The 19,628-nt window shown below is 40.4% G+C and overlaps 1 protein-coding gene across 1 annotated transcript; it reads left to right on the top strand.

The window, feature by feature from the left end:
- The first annotated feature begins 1,456 nt into the window (after positions 1-1,456).
- On the top strand, positions 1,457-11,052 carry LOC139636806 (somatostatin-like receptor F_48D10.1). Its single transcript, XM_071505152.1, has 5 exons — positions 1,457-2,911; positions 4,694-4,834; positions 5,011-5,283; positions 7,641-7,787; positions 8,918-11,052. The coding sequence occupies exons 1-5, from the start codon at positions 2,330-2,332 to the stop codon at positions 9,140-9,142; spliced, it is 1,368 nt and encodes a 455-aa protein (XP_071361253.1). The 5' UTR covers positions 1,457-2,329; the 3' UTR covers positions 9,143-11,052.
- The last annotated feature ends 8,576 nt before the right edge of the window (positions 11,053-19,628 follow it).

The raw sequence follows: 19,628 nt of genomic DNA, 5'->3' as shown, positions 1-19,628 counted from the left end.
TCTCTCTCTCTCTCTCTCTCTCTCTCTTCTCTCTCTCTGTGTTTGTTTGTGTCTGTGTCGTGTGGCACATGTCCTATCTGTTCGTGGTTCCTGGAAGCTGCTCCTCTCAGATCATTTTTTTAATTATTGCTTCCAGTCCATAATGTTGTCATCTTGATTGTCCATACTGTAAATCTATGCCCTATTCTGTACACACAACATCTATGTTTGTCCTGAAAGAGGAATTTCTCCTCTGTTGCTCCTGAAGATTCTCCCATATTTTTCCTGTTAAAGGGGTTGTTGTGGAGATTTTCCTTGTCCGAGTCTAAAGACAGAGGGTGTTGTAATGCTGTACAGACTTTTAAGCCTCTTGAGGCAAATTTGTGTGACATACGAATAAAAATTTGACTTTACTACTTGGTGATATTGACACGACAGACTACTCTGATGCCCAGAGTAAACACATGTTTTGCAATGATGGAGTTGTAACAGACTCTGATGTGTGTTTGCAGAGGATACGCACCATTAATATATCTATTACCACTGATAAAGAAAGATATGTTTCAAATTAGCAGAGAAAAAAAAAGTCTCAAAGGCTGTCTGCGAATATGTGGACAATAATGTTTTTAGTAATAATGATCCTCTGTCTGTGGCACATTCATCTTAATCAGGGTGACACTGAGCAGAATGTGGTTCAGTTTACACCTGACAGATGGTCAGTATCACACAGGCTGTAATAGCAAGAGCATACCCCTCAATCTGATTTGGCATTTGGCCTTACAACAATCACGAAGGCAAACAAAATCACATTAAGCAAAAAACAAATTCATTAGCCATTTTTTCACTTTAGTTTAAACCAGAACCACTATTACAAAAACCATGATTCAGACATTACCGTGGGAATATGATAAATTGCATAGTTCAATTTTTTAATTGCTGCAGAAATAATGAAAAAAATCTTTAAATCATCAATCAGAATCAGCCAAGGCTACTGTGTGAGGAAGACTGTGTAAGCACTCACATATTGTACTATATAAAAGCAGTAAGTCTTATGTGTAAAGTATTTGAGTAAAACTGGGCATATTTAAACAGCTTTTTTTGTTGTAGATGTTTAAGGCAGATCTAGTCAAATAGCACTAAATCATGATTTATACACAGAGTATTTATTTATCTCGATCTGTATAGTAACTGTAGCTGTCCCTCTAAAATCTAATGTAGTGGACTTATATAGTAGCATGAAATGGAAAAACTCAAGTACCTTACTTAAGTAGCCTTAGCACCTCAAAACCGTACTTAAGTACACTAACAGTAAATCTCTCCCCTTCTTTACTGAATTCACCCATGGTCAGACTAAAGATCCACCACTTCTTTGCTCCTGTTGTGTCTAATGAATGAGTATTACTCTCTCTCTCTCTCTCTCTCCCTCCCTCCCTCTGTCTCTTAACAAATCATATCAAAGAAACAGCAGAGCCGTGTGGGCAGAAAGTTGAAGGAGAAGCGGTGGAGCAGCTGCCGACACACTCTGCTCAGCACCACGGACAGCGATCGATCGGAAGGTCGGCCACAAGCTATCCATCGATATCGAAATATTGGAAAATCTGAGGAAGTTTGGTTTTGGGGATCTACTAATTTGTATTTGATTAGACAGAGACTTGGACTTTTTCACCACTCGCCAAAGTAAGCCTGCTCTTGATCTCTGGATAAATCATTATTGTGCTGAATCGGTGCTTTAAAAATGTGTCTTTAAATTGGGTTTGCATGGCGTTGTGACACCTCTAGCAGAGACACAACCTACTTACAGGTTATAGCACATACGCACCACACAGTCACTATTACAGAGCTTCTAGTCAAGTAGATCTGCCGTGCGTAAAAGCCGTGGCACTGGTCCAACCGACTCTGACGGATGACTTGTATGTTCTTGAGGTGACAGGCAGAATGAGGCGAGAATAATTTAGCGCTGTTAAACCCCAAAGACACCGGAGAGGTGAGAAATATAACACAGGGGCTTTTAGTGCGTAATTACGGATGCGACTCCTTGCGAAAACTACTTTAGTGCAGAATGTAGGATACATGGCTACACAACTTTCTCTTTGGAGTTGGCACACACTTAAATTTGAGACAAACTAGACGAAAAGCAGACACTTTAAACCGCTGTCTTCGTTTTTAACCGATGCCCTGAAGTGTGGTGTCTGCTGACTCTCCTCTTCCTGATCTGTTCCAAAGTAAGCATGTAAACTAACAGGGCAGAAGCGAACACTTTTTTCTAAATCCGCGGAAACAGGAGGAAACAAATCTACATTTGGGTTGTGTTGGCACCATTTCCCTGTTCTTCCCTATTCTGAAAACTACAATGGAGCCCTTTGACCAGACCCACTGGGTTCCTCTCTCATCGGACCTCGATTCCTCCTCTGCAGCAACTCCCTCATCCTTCCTTTTTTCTTACCCCCGCCTCTTCAACATCTCCTCCAACCTGTCCACCCAGAGTGTCCCCTTCCAGGGCAGCAGCACTCTGGTGACCGCAGTCATCTCCCTCACGGTCTTCATGGTGGGTCTCACCGGCAACACTCTGGCCATCTACGTGGTGCTGCGCTACGCCAAGATGAAGACAGTCACCAACATCTACATCCTGAACCTGGCTGTGGCCGATGAGCTCTACATCCTCGGTCTCCCCTTCCTCACCACACAGAATGTGCTCTCCTATTGGCCCTTTGGCTCCTTCCTGTGCCGTGTGGTCATGACCGCAGACTCTATGAACCAGTTCACGTCTATTTTCTGCCTGACGGTCATGTCCATCGATCGTTACCTGGCCGTCGTTCATCCAATCCGCAGCACCAAGTGGAGACACCCCCGTGTGGCTAAGGTGGTGAGCGCAGCTGTGTGGGCTGTGTCCTTTGTGGTGGTCCTGCCGGTGGTCATCTTCTCTGATGTTCAGGTATAAAACCAGTCCTGTGTCTTTGTCTGTCCCAGAGCCAGAAGTCAGAACTTCAAACAGGACCACCAGACACAGCGAGCTGACCCCTGAGGTCCCTCTTTAATTTACATTAATAAGGCCCCTATTCAAAGAGCCACAGTGGTGGTTCTGCACTGGGCCTATATTTTAATTAATCAATGACAAATTACTTAGTATTATACCCATTAGTAAGCATTAGTAGCCTATTTTTTTTTTTTTTTTTTTTTTTACCAAACTTAGCGTTATTAAGATGAAAAATCTATTTTAAAAGTGTCTTTAACAACAAAGAGTCACCACTGAATGCCAGTAGCCTATGCTAAACATGAAGTTAAAGCTAGTTAGCCTAGCTTATCACAAAGAAAACAACAGGGTAGCCCGGCTGTGTACGAAAATCCTTAGGTGTTCTAAGATCTTTGCTTACAATTGTTAGTGCGGTCAAAGAAACTGTAATTTGTGATTTATACTGACAACCAGCATGCTAATGCAAGAAACAGTCAAGATAGCTAACTTTAATATGATGTCGCCTGATGAAGGCACATGAGCAAAGTGTCAGACTCAATTTTGATTTAACACTGCTTTAACCAATATTTTTTAATATTACCAATGCATAAATCAGGACTACATGTAATGTGAAAGTGCTCACTTGTAGTGTCAAACCCACAGAAAAGAAACTACTGGACTCAACTCTATGGAATAATTTCACTTCTTTCAGCTCATTGTTTTGGATTTACAACCCACAACCTTACTGTTTTTGTTCACTGTCACTGCTCGAAACCTTTTGTCCAGCAAAAGCAGGGAACTGTTTTCAGTGTTAAACCTCTGATAGTTACCCAACATTAAACAACAAACAGAAAAAGCTTGCAATTAGTTGGTGAACATACTGGACCATTCAGCAGCAGATATTTCCCTGAGAAGTTGGTGGAGACCAAAAGCGGAGAAAAGAGGAGAGTGAATTGGACTTAGATTTGTTAGGTGTAAGAAACACAACTCCAAAATAATGCTAATGTTGGTCTGCTGAATGTGTAAATATGTATTTGCAGTATCAGCATCATAAGATGATATTATATATATAATATATATAATGCTTACAGCCAAAATGTCAAATAAATAAAATATAGGGTTTAAAGGTTCAGAATTGTGTGTCAACATGGAAAGAATCCCTTTGTCCTCCCAAGAGTTTTGGTATTTGTGGTTATAAATAAAGAGCTGTAATGGAAAGAACAGGGAATTTGTTGCCGAAATGCTAGACATGCAAACTGAATCAAAACAAACTGAACTCTCTTGTTCAGTAGTTCAGCAAAAGTTATTATCTGTGCATGAAAAGAAAAGCATAGCAGCAAGTTCTGTAACAGCAAGAAAACACCTTTTGAATAGAGCAAAGGTATAAGAAAACATAACTTCTGACAAACATGCTGCTGAAGGACATTGGTTCTATAACAACAGGACAAAGTAGCTGTGCCAGGTTAAGAAAGTTACTTGTTGGTTTGGCACACAAGCTAAACGTGGTAATGTCTGGAAATATCTTCCACAATGCAAAATATGCTTCTTTAAAACCCCAAAAAGCAGATAATGTCATTTGCATTTCTGCAAACATCCTCTTCTGCATAATTTATGGGCTTTGCAATTGAACTCCTCAAAGTGCAATGTTTACCTCTTAAATTCTACTCACCGTCTGACTTAGCAGATCACAGTTGAATTTTTTATTTGCTGTAGTCTTTTCTTTTAATATTCACATTTCAATCAGTTTATTTTCTTTCCCTTTAGGAGACATTTAACTCCTGCAACATGATCTGGCCAGAGCCAAAGGACGTGTGGTCGACAGCCTTCATTCTCTACACTGCCACGGTGGGCTTCTTTGGACCACTGCTCATCATTTGCCTCTGCTACCTACTTATCGTTATCAAGGTGTGTAAGTATGTATATGAAGCTAATTAAACCAAGCACATGTATAAATTCATACTGTAATCTGCATCCACATAATGATAATTTCCATCACCCTCAACACCCTCCCCCTCATTTTCATCATCATCACCATCATCACCATCATCCTAATCAAAATATCCTTGGTGTTTTCCATGCAGGTGAAGTCCTCGGGGGCGCGGGCAGGTTTCACCAGGCGTCGTCGATCCGAGCGTAAGGTGACGCGGATGGTGGTGGTGATCGTGGTGGTGTTTGTGCTCTGCTGGCTGCCGTTCTTCATCATCAACATGGTCAACCTGGTCGTCATCATCCCAGAGTCCAGCGCCACTGCTGGCATCTACTTCTTTGCCGTCATCCTGTCCTATGCCAACTCCTGTGCCAACCCGGTGCTCTATGGCTTCCTGTCCGACAATTTCAAACAGAGTTTCAGAAAAGTAGGTTAAAGGTTGGTTTTGTACTGCGTATCAAAACTGGGTCCAGGCAAGCTTAAAGAAATAATTAGACATTTTGAGAAATACAATTATTTGCCAAGAGTTGAACAGATAAAACCACTCCCTTGTCTTGCCATGTGTTCACTATGAAGCTATTGTTAGCCTAGCTTAGCATAAAGACTGGAAACAAGGGGAAACAGTTAGCCTGAATGCCCAAGGCACAAAGAATCTCCTTACAAGTGGCTTTAAAGCCTAATTGTTTAAACCTTACAAAAACAAGTTGTGGCTCTACATTATGCATTGTGCGCCAGACTATTTCTTGGCTGCAAGCAGTGACTTTATTGAAGGTGAAGCCAAAATGCCAAACTAAACTGCATTAGTTTTAAACACTCTCCTCCCTCTCTGTACTGTACTGGAATAAGTGCATACAATCTAGACATGGTTGCTTGACAGTACATGACGACATTGAAGGATAAGAATATATAGACCTCTTTAAACAATATAGATAGATGACAAATTATGCATGAAGTGTCTTAGTAAGGTGTTGGGCCACCTCGTGCCACCAGAGCAGCTTCAATGCACATTGGCTTTGATTCTCGAGTCACTGAGCCCTACTGGATGGATAAACACCATTCTTCCAAAAGATATTCCCTCATTAGGTGTATTGATGGTGGTGGTAGAGAGCATCGTGACGTTGGTACAAAACCTCTTATAGAGGTTCAACTGGGTTGAAATCTGGTGATTCTAAAGGCCATAGCATATGATTCACAATAGTTATACACTCATCAAACTATATTTCTTGGCTGCAAGCAGTGACTTTGTCCCCTATAGAAGAGACCTTTAATCTGTATCTATATACAATATACATACAGTATATATTTTTTTTATTTGAACTACAAGCCAGAGTTTCACGGAGCATCTACATGTAAGACAAATGAACAAATGATGAAATACTTCCTGTGGCAACCAGGCCCCAGTTGAGAGCAGCTGATTGTGTTTCTAAGCACATGACTCATATCAAAGTGTAAAAATATTTCATTTCTCTCTAGGTTCTGACTGATCATTTGATCAATAATACATCTGACAATGAGTGGTAGTGAGTAAACATGGGCTGCATGGCAACTCTCATATTAAATTTAAGCATTGGTAAGGTTAAAGGGAGATTTGGTTTGGGTTAATTTACTTCATTCTTTCTTACTTACCTCACAAATTAAAAGATGCTTTCTTTTAATTATTTTTTGCTGCAAGCATATCTGTCAATTTTACCTTGATGTGGATTCATTTGCTCTGCTCAAATATTATACACTTCAGAAACAGCTTCCCAAATGCCATTCCTACACTTATTACTTTCTGAAGTACGGCAACCACTCATGGATGCATGGGTGGGTTTTTTTTTGTACATGAAAAGTGAAATATTACGAATTTTTCTTTGTGATTTTTTATGCATTCTAACTTTCTGAAACTGACAATCTGACATTAACACCCACTTCTCACAGCAGCTCTGCAGAGTTGGGAGAGTAAGCTTGGTCTCTCAAGCTTTTTTTTGTTCTTCACACAGTTTTTTTCTGTCACTTTTCATGCGAACATTATGAATTCCTTTCACGTGACTTCCTCAAGACACAAGACTGCCTTAAACTGTTTTGCCGTTATCCCTGTATCTAAAGGATTATCACTTCTCCTAACTCAGTATTACGACGTGGCTTTTCACTCAGCCTTCTATAACGTGCCTTCCAATGTGGTCAGAAGACATGTCGTACAAACTAGTTCTTTGAATCATACCCTGAGCTTCAGTAGCACACGCCTCAGACCTCTGAATAGCATGGCTAACGTGCTAAATTATCTTGCGTAGTTGTGTATTAGCCAAAAACACAGCCAGCCTCTATTTATTTTGGTTAACTTAAAGCTACGATGTGCAGGATTTGAAAAGTCTTTACTTTGTCACCATCTGGTGATAGAGTCAAGTGTCACAGTGTGACAGACAGAGGTACACTTATTTACAGATCTGATCAAGGGACATTGAAATTAATGGGCCACACTAGATGCTCCAATTTTCTCCAAGACTAAAACCTATTTCACTGGAACAACATGAAAGATGCTAAAAGGTCCAGAGTGGCTTTACTTTCTCGTTGCATCAGACCACCGCTGGATACAGAAGAGTTTACGATGTAACAGGGTGTCCAAAATTTTTGTGTGCCAATTCTGACCTCTTATGTTTTCTAGCCTCGTTGTCAAATACTGTCATCTCATGATACTGTTATATGCACTGATATGATCTTCAAGTCAGCTGCTGCTGCTGCTTTCAGGAGATTTCTAATGTAGGTTCAAAGCATCTACAGATAATATTTGTCGTTGCCCTGCAGGTGCTGTGTGTGAAGAGTATGAGGTGCAAGGCCAATGGTGTAGATGATGGCGACCCCAGCGCCCCACGCACTGAGAAAACCACAGCACAGGACTGCGTCCTGCTCTCTCCTCGAAACCAAGACTACCATGATCCCCAAAGCAGCCAGGTACACACACACTCTCTCTCTCTCTCTCTCTCTCTCTCTCTCTCTCTCTCTCTCTCTCTCTCTCTCTCTCTCTCTCTCTCTCTCTCTCTCTCTCTCTCTCTCTCTCTCTCTCTCTGTGTGTGTGTGTGTGTGTGTGTAGACAGTGGGGTTTTTTTGGGGCAAAAATTGGGAATTTAAGTTACAAGGAAAAAAATTACAGAGAGGTGTAGTCTATGTGTAGTGCAGCAAAGCATACACACACACACACACACACACAGAGATACTGTAGCTCTCTGCATCATCAGTGAGTCTGATGCATCAGCTTTGGCAGTCCAACACATCGAATTAATCAAGAGGCAGGTGTGTGTGTGTGTGTGTGTGTGTGTGCGTGTGTGTGAGAGCAGCTAATTGAAGAAGGATGGTTGATGAATGCTGCTGTGGAGGCAATGATTAGGAAAAATTCTGAAGGTGGGAGTGCCCGATTATCAGTTGTTTGTGTGTGTGTGTGTGTGTGTGTGTGTGTGTGTGTGTGTGTGTGTGTGTGTGTGTGTGTGTGTGTGTGTGTGTTATAGAAACACGGGGGCTCGTCTGGGAATGAAAAAACTTTGCCTCAGTCTTTGCAGCATGTGGGCTTCATAGTGTCCACTTAGATAACTTGTACAAGAGCAGTGAGGTGCATCAGACTGACAGAGCGGCTCTGATGAGACTCTCACGGCTCCTTCAGCTGGATCAAGGTTAACCAAACTATCAAAACTTCCTCCATAAGTCATAGAGTATATGTTAGAGCCCATACGCTCAATTATTCATATGTAAGTTCAAGTCATATCTCTTCATCTTCATGTGACCAGAAATGTAATGAGAAGCAAATTACTACTAACTCGCATATATATTTTAAATCTGGCTTTTAACAGCAAGTACATTTAATTCTATAGGTCAGATAATAGCAAATTATATACTGAAAGGTGAATAGTGAGGCTGGCATCAATGAGATAAAATTACACTGGATTACATTCATTCGTGTGAAGTGAATTAACCCTCTGCTCTCTGTTTTCACCCTCCCCTCTCTCTTGCCTTGCCTTTAACTTCCTATTGCTTTTGATGTTTCTTCCTCTGCTTTTCCATGATTCTGGCTCTCTTCTTCCTCTCTGAAGATTTCTCCTCACCCTCCAGACACATCTGCCTCGCACACAGCAGCAGACCTGCACCGCTTCAGTCAATCTCCCTCCACTTGCCCGGGGATCGGGCCCACCACTAACACGATAACCTCCACAGCAGCCTCCATGGTCACCAGCATTGTAACCCCTGCTGAACCTCCCACCACCACTGCCCTGACCACGCCCGCCTCCTCTGCCACCATAGCCCCACAGGAACAGTAGCCAATAAACTCTGGATGTCAGGTGTTTTAGAGGAGGAAAAACATGGTGATGTGATGGAGGAGGGAGCAGAGGGGATGGATTAGCTGATGAAAAATGGAAAACACTGATGCTTCTCAGCAGTAACAGTGTCAAAATGTATATCTTGGGCTATTTCCTGACACAAACATGCACACTCATTCTAAATGCATTGCAGCATTGATGATCCATATCAGTGAAGCAACCTCATGAATATTTTTCATTGCTCGATGTATGAATCATCTGTATGAATCACCCAGCTGTTTACCAAAACCCAGGTTTCTTTCCATCCAGCCATCTGACATAAGTGCCTTTTCAGCCATCTCAGCAATCATCACGACTCCTGAATGGACGCAGAAACATTTACACCTTCCTTCTCTCACTTCCTGTCAGTCTGTCACATACCATGTAAGAATGTATTTAGTTTAAGAACCAAAAATGCCATCAAGGACATATTTAAAGCAAGTGGAGGTACCCAATATCTTTATTTGGGAAACTGGGCAATACAGGGTTCTTTATTGTAAACATATGTGAGATAAAAGTCTTGCCCTACTACAGCTTGAATGAAAACAGCTAAACAGCACAATGCATTAATTCAGTATTACATTTTTTTCTGTATTAAAAGTGCATTTTCTGTTTCAAGCTTCGATTCACTTCTGTTCACTTTATCTAAATGAAATGGGCGCATTGTGATCAATGGACTTGACATCTGTAACGCGTTGTGGAAGTAGTCTGCTGTAATCCTTTTTGTATACTGTTTGTATTATGAAAAAATAGCTTGCTTGCTGTTTGTCAGCTTCTCAGTCACTGGAAATGTGACTCCTTGCCTGCTCAGTGACCTTCTACAAACATGGAGCCAGCTCTGCAAACAAAACCTCTGACCTCTTTGTATAAATGCCTGTTAACTTTGTGTCTTTACACACTTTTGTGTCATGTAGGTGTATGTGTGTGTACATGTACATTTGTGGCATATGTACAATATGTGTATACGTTTTCTCTAAGCAGAAGCCGTGATGCTGCTAAATCCAGGGTTTCTAGCAGTATGTATTGTTGCTAGTCTTACTGTATGAGCCCCTTGTTTATTGCACAGTAGATGCTATTTCTGATCAGACTGGCAGCACGTCAGCTTAAACAGTCTCTATTAGCTTTGGCCTTTGAACTGCTTATATTGCAACCATGTCGGCCCTTAAGATTTTATTATCAAAGATCCTCTGTTGTTTTTGGGACAGGATAGACAGGATTATGCCACAGGCACAAAAAAATAGTTGTTTCCCTTTAAAATCTTATAACAGGAGAGCTCAGTCATATTTCTGGTCAGCCATACTGAGCAACACAAGCAACTGCAGCAACAGTACTTCTGCTTTGTGCTATGTCACCTTTTAAAGCTGACAAGTGAAACAGACCTTAATAAAGACTAGAAAGAATTATAAACTGACTTTAATACATTTGTGACAATTTGAGCACAGCTTCTCCTTTTGTGCTACAGTAAGTGACGAAGCAGAAAGAACACATTTTTGTTTTATTTCGTATTTTAGTAAACATTAAGTATTCCTGTCTTATTGCTTAGGTAAAGATTTTCTATTTTCTGGTTCCCATATCATCACCAGGCAACCAGTCCCTTTATTAAACCAGTCATTGTGATTACGGCTATTCAGTAAAAGCTAATTAGAATCAAATGTGTTTATTGTAGTACTGTACTGGGGTTCAGGTTATACTTTTTCAGCCACTTGTCATCTGTGTAGAGAAAGAAAATTCATCAGTGGCACACAGAAGTGCATCAGGTATATATAATGAGTGGAGACAATAACAGCAAAACTATTAGAAGCTGTCAAGAAAAAAAAGGCTTTCAATAATAAAGGCTTTTACGTCCAGATACAGAGACTGTGTTGTATATTTTACCAGATTTATAGTTGTTCAGATGCCCCAGTGCTGTATGTTTGTTGGAATCTATTGGAATAAAATGGTGTGATCATAAACCAAAATATTTCTGCTTTCTGTTGTCACACAAACACAACCTGACATCAGCAAACTGTCACTGTCAATCTGTGGAAATGTATAGAAACATAAGCAGTCTGCACTTTTAACCAGGCTGTGAGACAGACAGTTTCAGCTCTGTAACCTCAGTGAGGAATACCTCCTCCAGGTTGTGGTCAGACGATGATATAACCATGATGACATGACCTTATTTCTTTCTTTCTCATGTCAACAATCCTGTCATGCCTTGCTATATGAAGCGATTTACATGCATAGCAGCCAGTCATAGTACTTGAGAGGGATTCAGGTGTGTGACACGAACACAGACAAACAAACTCAATTGAACTCACCCATAACTGTGGGGAAAAATCCATCCAAAGCTATTGTATGTTTGAAAATGTATTTGTGCAATTGGCTTCTTATTATGACCAATGGGGTCCTACATTAACACAATTTTTCTGCCAAAGTTGTAACAGTTTTATCAGAAAAACACAAACCCTCAGGAGTGTAAGAGGTAGGATGCAAAAAGCAGGGTTCATACACAGGAATAAATCAGCACAGCAGACAAATCCAGGGAATCAGGCAAACTCATGGTCAGTAAAAGCAAGGTCAAAAAACACAGAGGCTAACACTAGAAAGAGTGCTGGAATGCTTGTACACGGACAAGGATGAACAGGAACAGAGGACATGGAGCATACAGACTAAATACATGAGGAGGCAGGAAGACAATGAGGCACAGGTGCAACACATAAGGGTCGGGTAGACAATCACAGGCGCGGGAAACACACAAGGGCAGGAAAAATAAATCAGAAAGGAGAAGGAAAAGTTATACATATCAAAATAAAACAGAAAATAACACAAACTGACAAAAAACATGACCTTAATGAGCAGGACGAGACATGACAAGTTATTTTAATTGAGAGATTTTTGTATTGTATAGTTGTCACACTGGTTTGAAGTGGGCGGGGCTTGGTATGAAAGCGGTGATGTCATGTACTTACAGGTATCAATTGGGATTTAGCAACACATGATTTAAAATGTAATGACAGTTGGAGGGTAGGTTGCTTATGCTGTCAATCAAATCTAATCAAACCACACCTGCACACTCCTGATGAAGAATATTACCTGGGTGTTTGTGTGGTAAAATGAAAATAACTTCAGTTCTGATTGTTGCTGATTTAGTCATGACTATCCAAAAGACAAATACCTAAGATGAGAAACCAAGTTTTCAGGGGCTTTAAGAACAACATTATTCTGAGGACATTTCCATTTAACCAAACGCTGCAATACTGCAATTATATATTCTAAACTCAAGGAACACTTTACACCATAAGACATGGCTTCCCTGAGTGATTTGATTTTACTCAATCACTACATCCCAGTCACTTATTTCCCCCCAGTCACTACATTGACGGGGAAATGTCATCAATCAACCGGGAGTCTGGAGGAAAATCATGGCAATCATAGCAAGTCAGCCTGAGAATATTTTATCACAGATATGTCTCCAAGCTCAAGATTCTTCTGACCCAGCCTACTGCCTGGCTTACATTGCATCCCAACCTGATGCCTGACCTGCAGATGGTGAGCCCAAAGGGAAGAGGCTCCATGTAATTTCTTTGGACTGGACTGACTGGCCCAAGGTCCAGTCACTAGATGCTTGGGGTTCCCCTCCCAGGTCTGGTTCCAGGAGAGTCCTCCAGTTTCCCTAATGTGGGTGAGGTGACACCGTCTTGAAAATTGCCTGATGTTGAATTAGTCTTTGTCTGGCCCCTCCCCTGCAACCAATTTGCCTTGGGAGATCCTGCCAGGAGCTAATGCCTCTGATAACACAGATCCCAGGATCACTGAGGAACACAAACCCCTCCAGCACGTTCCTGGTGGGTGATGGCCTCCACCACAGTTGTCACCAATCCCTTTTGTGATTTTCATGGACAGGATTTCAAGGCACAGCAATGGGGAGGAGTGTGTCTGGTTTGGGGGCCTCAGAGTTTCCTCTCTGCTATTTGCAGATGATGTGGTTCTGTTGGCCTCATCAGACTGTGACCTTGAACATGCACTGGGTCAGCACCTCCAAATCTGAGGCCATGGCAGGAAAATGGTGGATTGCTCTTTTTGGTTTGGGATGGAGTCTCTGCCCCAAGTAAAGGAGTTTCAGTATCTCAGGGTCTTGTTGGTAAGTGAGGGTAGGATGGAGCAGGAGATTGACAGACAGATTGTTGCAGCATCAGAAGTAAACTTGGCATTGTACCGGACTGTTGTGGTGCTGGAAGGTAAAGCCCTCGATTTACCAGTCCATCTTTGTTCTGACCCTCACTTATGGTCACGAGCTTAAGGTAGAGATGAGATGAGATCTATTGAAATGGGCTTTCTCCACAGCTCAGCTGATGTGTTAGAGATCCTTACCCTATTGCTAAGGCTGAGATAGGGTAAGGATCTCTAACATTGGGGGAGCTTGAACTGCTGCTCCTTTGTGTATCAAAGGAGCCAGTGGTTCGTCTGGTTAGGATGCCTCCTGGGCACCTTCCATTGAGGGTATTCCGGGCATGTCCAACTGTAGGAGGCCCCCAGGGTGGAACCAGAACATCCTGGAGAAATTATACATCTCATCTGGCCTGGGAATGCCCACAGGAAGAACTGGAAAACGTTGCTAGGGAGAAGAACGTCTGGACTACTTTTCTTGACCTTGGCCTTGGAATAAGCAGCAGAAAATGGATGGATGGACGTTTAAGTGTCAGTTGGTCAAGTCAAGTAAATTTTATTTTTACAGAGCCAAATCATAGCAAAAGTTTGCTCACTTTTCATATAGAACTAGTGCGAGAATGTACTCTTTACAATATCATTTACATAGATTCAACAATTCCCACCATTGGCAAGCACTTGGTGATAGTGGCAGAATAATAATAATAATAATAATAAGAGTAAGAATAGCTGTAGTAGCAGGTGCTGAGCAGGATCAGGGGGCATTAGGTGGCTTGCAATCACAGATCCAGACTCTACAGCTCTGGAGGCAGAAATACCTGCATTAAGTGACAGGAGGAGAGAGGGGAGAGATGAGAAAGCACACCACTACAGGAGAGAGAAGATTGGTATGTGTGGCACCAAGGTTTAAACTTTAGTCATTAATAATTTAACTCAGAGACGGAGAGAAATAGCAGAAATCATATCGTTATACTGCGTCATTATCTGAATCTGCATGTCCTTGTGTGTGTCTTCTTTCTCAGAAAGGCCTTTAGAGACGATCCATCTCTGTAATGACCACAGACTGGATGTCAGGTTGACTCTCCCGCATTACTTATGTAGCCTCACACACACTAACACAGGCAATGTACACACTCTTAATCACATAATGTAGTAAATTATACATTATTTCATGAAATAATTCATATTATTTCGTCCTCTAAGACTGACATCACAGACATGCATGTGTGCATGCATGTACCTTCAGAGCAGAACATAGATTTTTCATCCTTGTCCATCCTAAACAAAAAGCTGTGAGAAGAAATAGATGAAGGGAGGACATGCAGCGGGCCACTATCTATTGTGCAACACCAAGCATATGCATGAAGTACCCATGCTAAGAAGCTGGTTTCCATCTTGGTTTATTAGTTTGTCTGTCGGCAGGATTTCTCACTAAATTAGTAATACATTTACATGAAATTTGGTGGACACTGGCCCTTGACCAAGGAATAATTCATCAGATTTTGGTGGTCATCTTTTTTCCCAGATCCATATGTGAAGTGAACACTGCCAAACATTGACACTGACCTGTGGGTCAATCTCCACTAATCTCTACAGCCACTTTAATACAACACTGCAAAGGTTTACATTGAACTGCACCTTGTACTGCTCTACAACTGTATGTTGTATTTGTATTGTATTTATTGCATTTCGTGTCTAATCCGAGGTTTATTAGGCTCATTATGTTATGCCTTGTATGAAGTCTGATGTCTTATGCCTCATAGTTTTCATAGGTCAATATTTTCTATACTTTCTTTATATTTTAACAGCTTTCTTATATTTTAATTACAATGTTATGTGTGAATGCATCGTTCTGGACTGCTGCAAAAATTTAGATTAGATTAGATTAAAATGAATCTAATCTAATCTAATCTAATCTAATCTAATCTAATCTAATCTAACAACCTTTTGAAATGTTATAATACTTTGCCATCCTTTCTGAAGGCACACTATCTAAATAAAGTGTTGCCAAATCCCCGAAACTGACAGAGTTGTTTTGTGTTGTTTAGATTCTCTTTGTGGTTTTGTGTGTCTTTGTAATAATTTGGCCTCTGTAGTCATTTTGTGTCCCTTGTTATTGTTTTGCCTCTCTATGGAGTCATTTAATTTCTTTTTGTGATCTAATTGGCTTTGGTTGTATTGTGTGTATTCGTAGTTGTTTTGCATCTTTTTGTTGTCAGTTTGTGTCTCTTTGTTGTCATTCAATTGACATCCCGACTGTAACTTCAAACAAAGGCTGTACCCCAGGGGTTCCCTGATCTTTTGGGCCACTTGTATTACTGTAATCATTTTTATGGTTGAATGTAAAAATCAGTGTATCAGATCTGAAACTGAGAAAATAAATGTCAGTCCTCTAAAACGTTAGATGATATGTGTTCTTGAAGTGTCTACAACAAAATAACTTGGTGATTACTATTTAAAAAATTTGTATTCAGTCTCAATCCTGCCTGAGAGAGAAATTATGTCTTTGAGAGTTTCACATTGATCGGTGTTGGAGGAAGTCTGTGTTCCTTCCAGGCTGCAGTGAAAATGTGACCAATTATAACCTTCTATTGCTGCTCGTCAACACAATTAACACTTCAGACACACTTAAGAGACTGTTCTTACCCACATTAATTATACTAGATCCCCACACACACAAAATCCCCCAAAAACCTGGTCTTATTACATTTTCATTCCATTTACATCAAAGAGTACTTCACAAATACTAACTGATGAATCCTAATCCTAATCCTACTCACTGAACTTCCACTTCAAGTGACTCACTACTGTTACACACTGTCCCGCATTTGCACCCAACCATCAGTTCAGCGTCCTTGTTCCTTCTCTGTAAGATTATGATTGACATAAAAGATATGTCAGTCAAGTGACCATCAAAGCTTGTTATATTCTGCCCTCCTGAAAGCTTTTTCTCTAGATTAAGACATGACGTTAATCACCTGGGGTTTGACTGTCACGCAGTATATCTGTCTACAGACTCACTGGCTGACTGGCTGAGTGACAGCCGCAATGAAAAGAATCCCAATGAAGCCCTGTGGACATTATCCTATGGAAGAGCAAAGGAAAAAAGGCTGAAGGAGAGAATTAAGAGACTATATAGAAAGCAGGAAGTATTTAAATGTAGATAATGAATTGCAGATTTAACTTTTAAGCTCAATACCACCATGTGTGGAATAGTGATAGCATCTTTGAAATTATCTAACACTTGCCACTGGGGAGCATCAAAGACAGACACTGTCAATTCCTTAACAGTCTGTAAATTTTTGTATTATAATAACACTTGTCTTCAGAAAGTGGAGCTCCAAAATAGTTTCCCATTCTCTTTCACTTAATAATATATAATTTAAGTCACGATATATAACAGTTTCATCAACAAACAGGTGATACTACAACATGTGACATGTCAAAAGTTTATCATGATACATCATAAAAGGTTGCCCATAAATGTTGAGCTTTAAAGTTTATTCTTCACCTTGGAAACAACAGCAAAGGATCTCACCACAAAGTCCATTTAATAGCTGTTTCATAGCTTTTGATCGTATTACATGAGCTTCATCAACTGATGGAGTTGGCCAGTTGTCATGGAACTGGACTGGACTTATTGTCCAGCAAGTCTTCAATGTGCTGTGAAAATATTAAGCACCAGAAAAGCTGCTAAATGGACATTCCAGTGATATGAGTTGAGTGTTGTTTCCAACCTCGAGAATTCGTTTTCAGTCTAACATTTTCAACCAACTTGGGTGAGAAGTCCCTAAATACCTAAATAATCTTTCGTTGTTACCTATTCATTCACAGGAATGAATAGGTAACAATATGTAGTAATACTGCAAAATGAAATTATTTCAGTTTTGCATAATTAAAATGGCAACTGAGAAAAAACAGGAATGATGAAGCCCACAGAGACTTTTTAACACACAACAGCAAGAACTGAATGCAAAACTGTGATAAACTATTGAAAGACATACAAGAAAGCAGAACAGTTCAAACAAACTGTCACTTTTTTTTTTTTTTTTTTTTTTTTTACAATTGCTAACTCCCAATTCTTCATACTGAGTTCACTCAGTCAGCACAAGGACTAAACTGTAAATCACTTTCCATTGCTTTGATACAAAATGCATAAAATCACTACACCTACATTTCTGTTGTAAAAAATCTTCAATTTATGTCCAAAAATTTAACACAAATTTACTATAAATTAAACTGCAATATGATACACTTTGCTACATCTAAAATATAAGAAAAATGAAAACAGAAAGGACCAATCACAGCTGACTCCAGGAAACAAGCTACTGCAGTTAGCACAACCAAATGCACAGTCAGCAAATAGCTATGTTTTTGGGTGTAACTCACCTCCTGTGTTTCATTGTGGATTTGTTTCAGAGAGTCGTGGAGCTTGAAGCCAACACCTCACATATTCATGTTTGTGAATGAGGCTGGTTTTAATTTGGCCAAAAAGGAGATGTTACTGGAAACAGAGCAGCAGTGGATGTCCCAGGTCAGCAGGGTGCCATCATTGCATTGTGCGCAGCAATATCTTCTAATGGTCCACTGTTACATAAGCTGCTGCATAATCGGGCCGTACAACACTGAGGACCTTTGTTCCTTGATGAAAGACTTGTGCCAGGTGAAGAAAAGGGGGGCGGGCAAGGCGGATTTTTGTTATTGTGTGAGACAATGTGGCATTTCACCATTCTCTCCCAATCACAGGGTGGTTTACAGTCCATCCCTCTTCCTTCCACTTTACTCTCCACCCCTCAACCCCACAGAGGAAGGGAGGATGGATCAGACTGCAAAAAGATTCTTTCCCATTTGCACTGCAGAGAGGACATAAGGTGTGATATGGATGAGAAGAAGTAGACAAATGAGGAAGATGGGGTTGAGACAAGCACTATTGTATTTCTACATTTAGCTATTCCTGTACATGTATGTATGGTTCATATGTCTTACAGAATTACTGACTCATTGCAGCTTTTCTGATATATTACTGTAACATATAGTGTAAGATAGCACAATCCATGAAATAAAAAAATCAGAAATCAGATTTCTATGAATCTTGGTGTATGCCAAATAAATAAATAAAGAGAAAATACATCAAAGTGCATACTGGTACATATTGGGATGGTACCTGTTGTTAGAGTTGATCTTGAAATATGGAGGAAGTGTTGATGTGAGATGAACTGTTATGCTGACTGAGCTGCATTTTGGTGAACAGAACGAGAACTGTGAAGTGAAATGAAGACCAGAGAAATGTGAGTTAGCAATTGTATTGAAAAAACTAGAATTTCTGCCTTGTGGTTGTATGTATGCCTCCAGTTTTAGGAAACACGGTCACATTCTCCTCTACTTCAGCTCCTGAGTTACAGCGTTGAACAGCGTTGCAAAACATTATGATGTCACAGTGAAGTTGACCTTTGGCTATTTGGATATAAAATCATATCGTGATTTTATCCTACAAGAGATTTGTGTTAAATTGTGTCACAATTAGTGTATGACTTCTTGGTTTATGGCAAAAAATGTGTTTTGTGAGGTCATAGAGAATCATCGAGAATGAGACGTATGTGCGTACATAAAGGACGGACAACCCAAAATATATACCTCCAGCTCTGGCTGTCTCCAACACGGAGGCATAAAAACTTAATGAGGGCATGGCAAGAAGAGATATCACAATGTATTTCCATAATGACACACTCCATCCACAGGATAAAACTGAACTTAAGAGAAAAACACTCTCACCTAAATGGAAGCAAATCAGTGTTGTCATTGATAAACATTATCTCACCAATAATGTCAGTTCGGTTGCTTATCATGTCAATATTTCATAAAAACTAGAGTCAATTTGCAGAGTCCCGTCATGAGTTGTTCTGCAGGCTTGGTTTACCTGACCTTTGGCTCTGCTTTTTATTAACAAACAAGCTTAGACACCCACACATGCATACAGGCACAGGCACGCACACAAAGGAGGAGAGGCAGCCAGCGCACTGAATGGCTCCTCCTCATATAGTAACACTGATACTTTTATAGCTGTTATTACGCTCCTTGAGGCTGCCTGATGACATGTGGTGACAGACAGCGACAAAGAGACTGAAACGTGTGTGATAAAAAAGGCTGCATATATGAATTTTAACAGAAAAAGCAGGGAGAGGAATCAATCTGAGAAATATTATTCCTTAGTGTAAACAACAGACTGAGACAAAGAAGTGATGCAGTGACCCTTTGTCCGTGGCTCTTCATGGGCTGATAAACTATTGATTGGTGCATT

This window comes from Trachinotus anak, unplaced genomic scaffold (assembly GCF_046630095.1).
Source record: "Trachinotus anak isolate AG129_WGS33_773 ecotype Australia unplaced genomic scaffold, CSIRO_AGI_Tana_v1 ptg000019l, whole genome shotgun sequence".
Lineage (NCBI taxonomy): Eukaryota > Metazoa > Chordata > Actinopteri > Carangiformes > Carangidae > Trachinotus > Trachinotus anak.
Note: the sequence above shows the minus strand (reverse complement) of the source record. Positions and strands in the feature narration are given on the sequence as shown.

Bases quoted from the DNA above. Each gene is read 5' to 3' on its own strand.
- LOC139636806 (XM_071505152.1), top strand. From the start codon at position 2,330: ATGGAGCCCTTTGACCAGACCCACTGGGTTCCTCTCTCATCGGACCTC. The intron at 4,835-5,010 runs GTGTGTAAGTAT...TTTTCCATGCAG, and splicing joins ACCTACTTATCGTTATCAAG to GTGAAGTCCTCGGGGGCGCG. The intron at 7,788-8,917 runs GTACACACACAC...TCCTCTCTGAAG, and splicing joins ATGATCCCCAAAGCAGCCAG to ATTTCTCCTCACCCTCCAGA.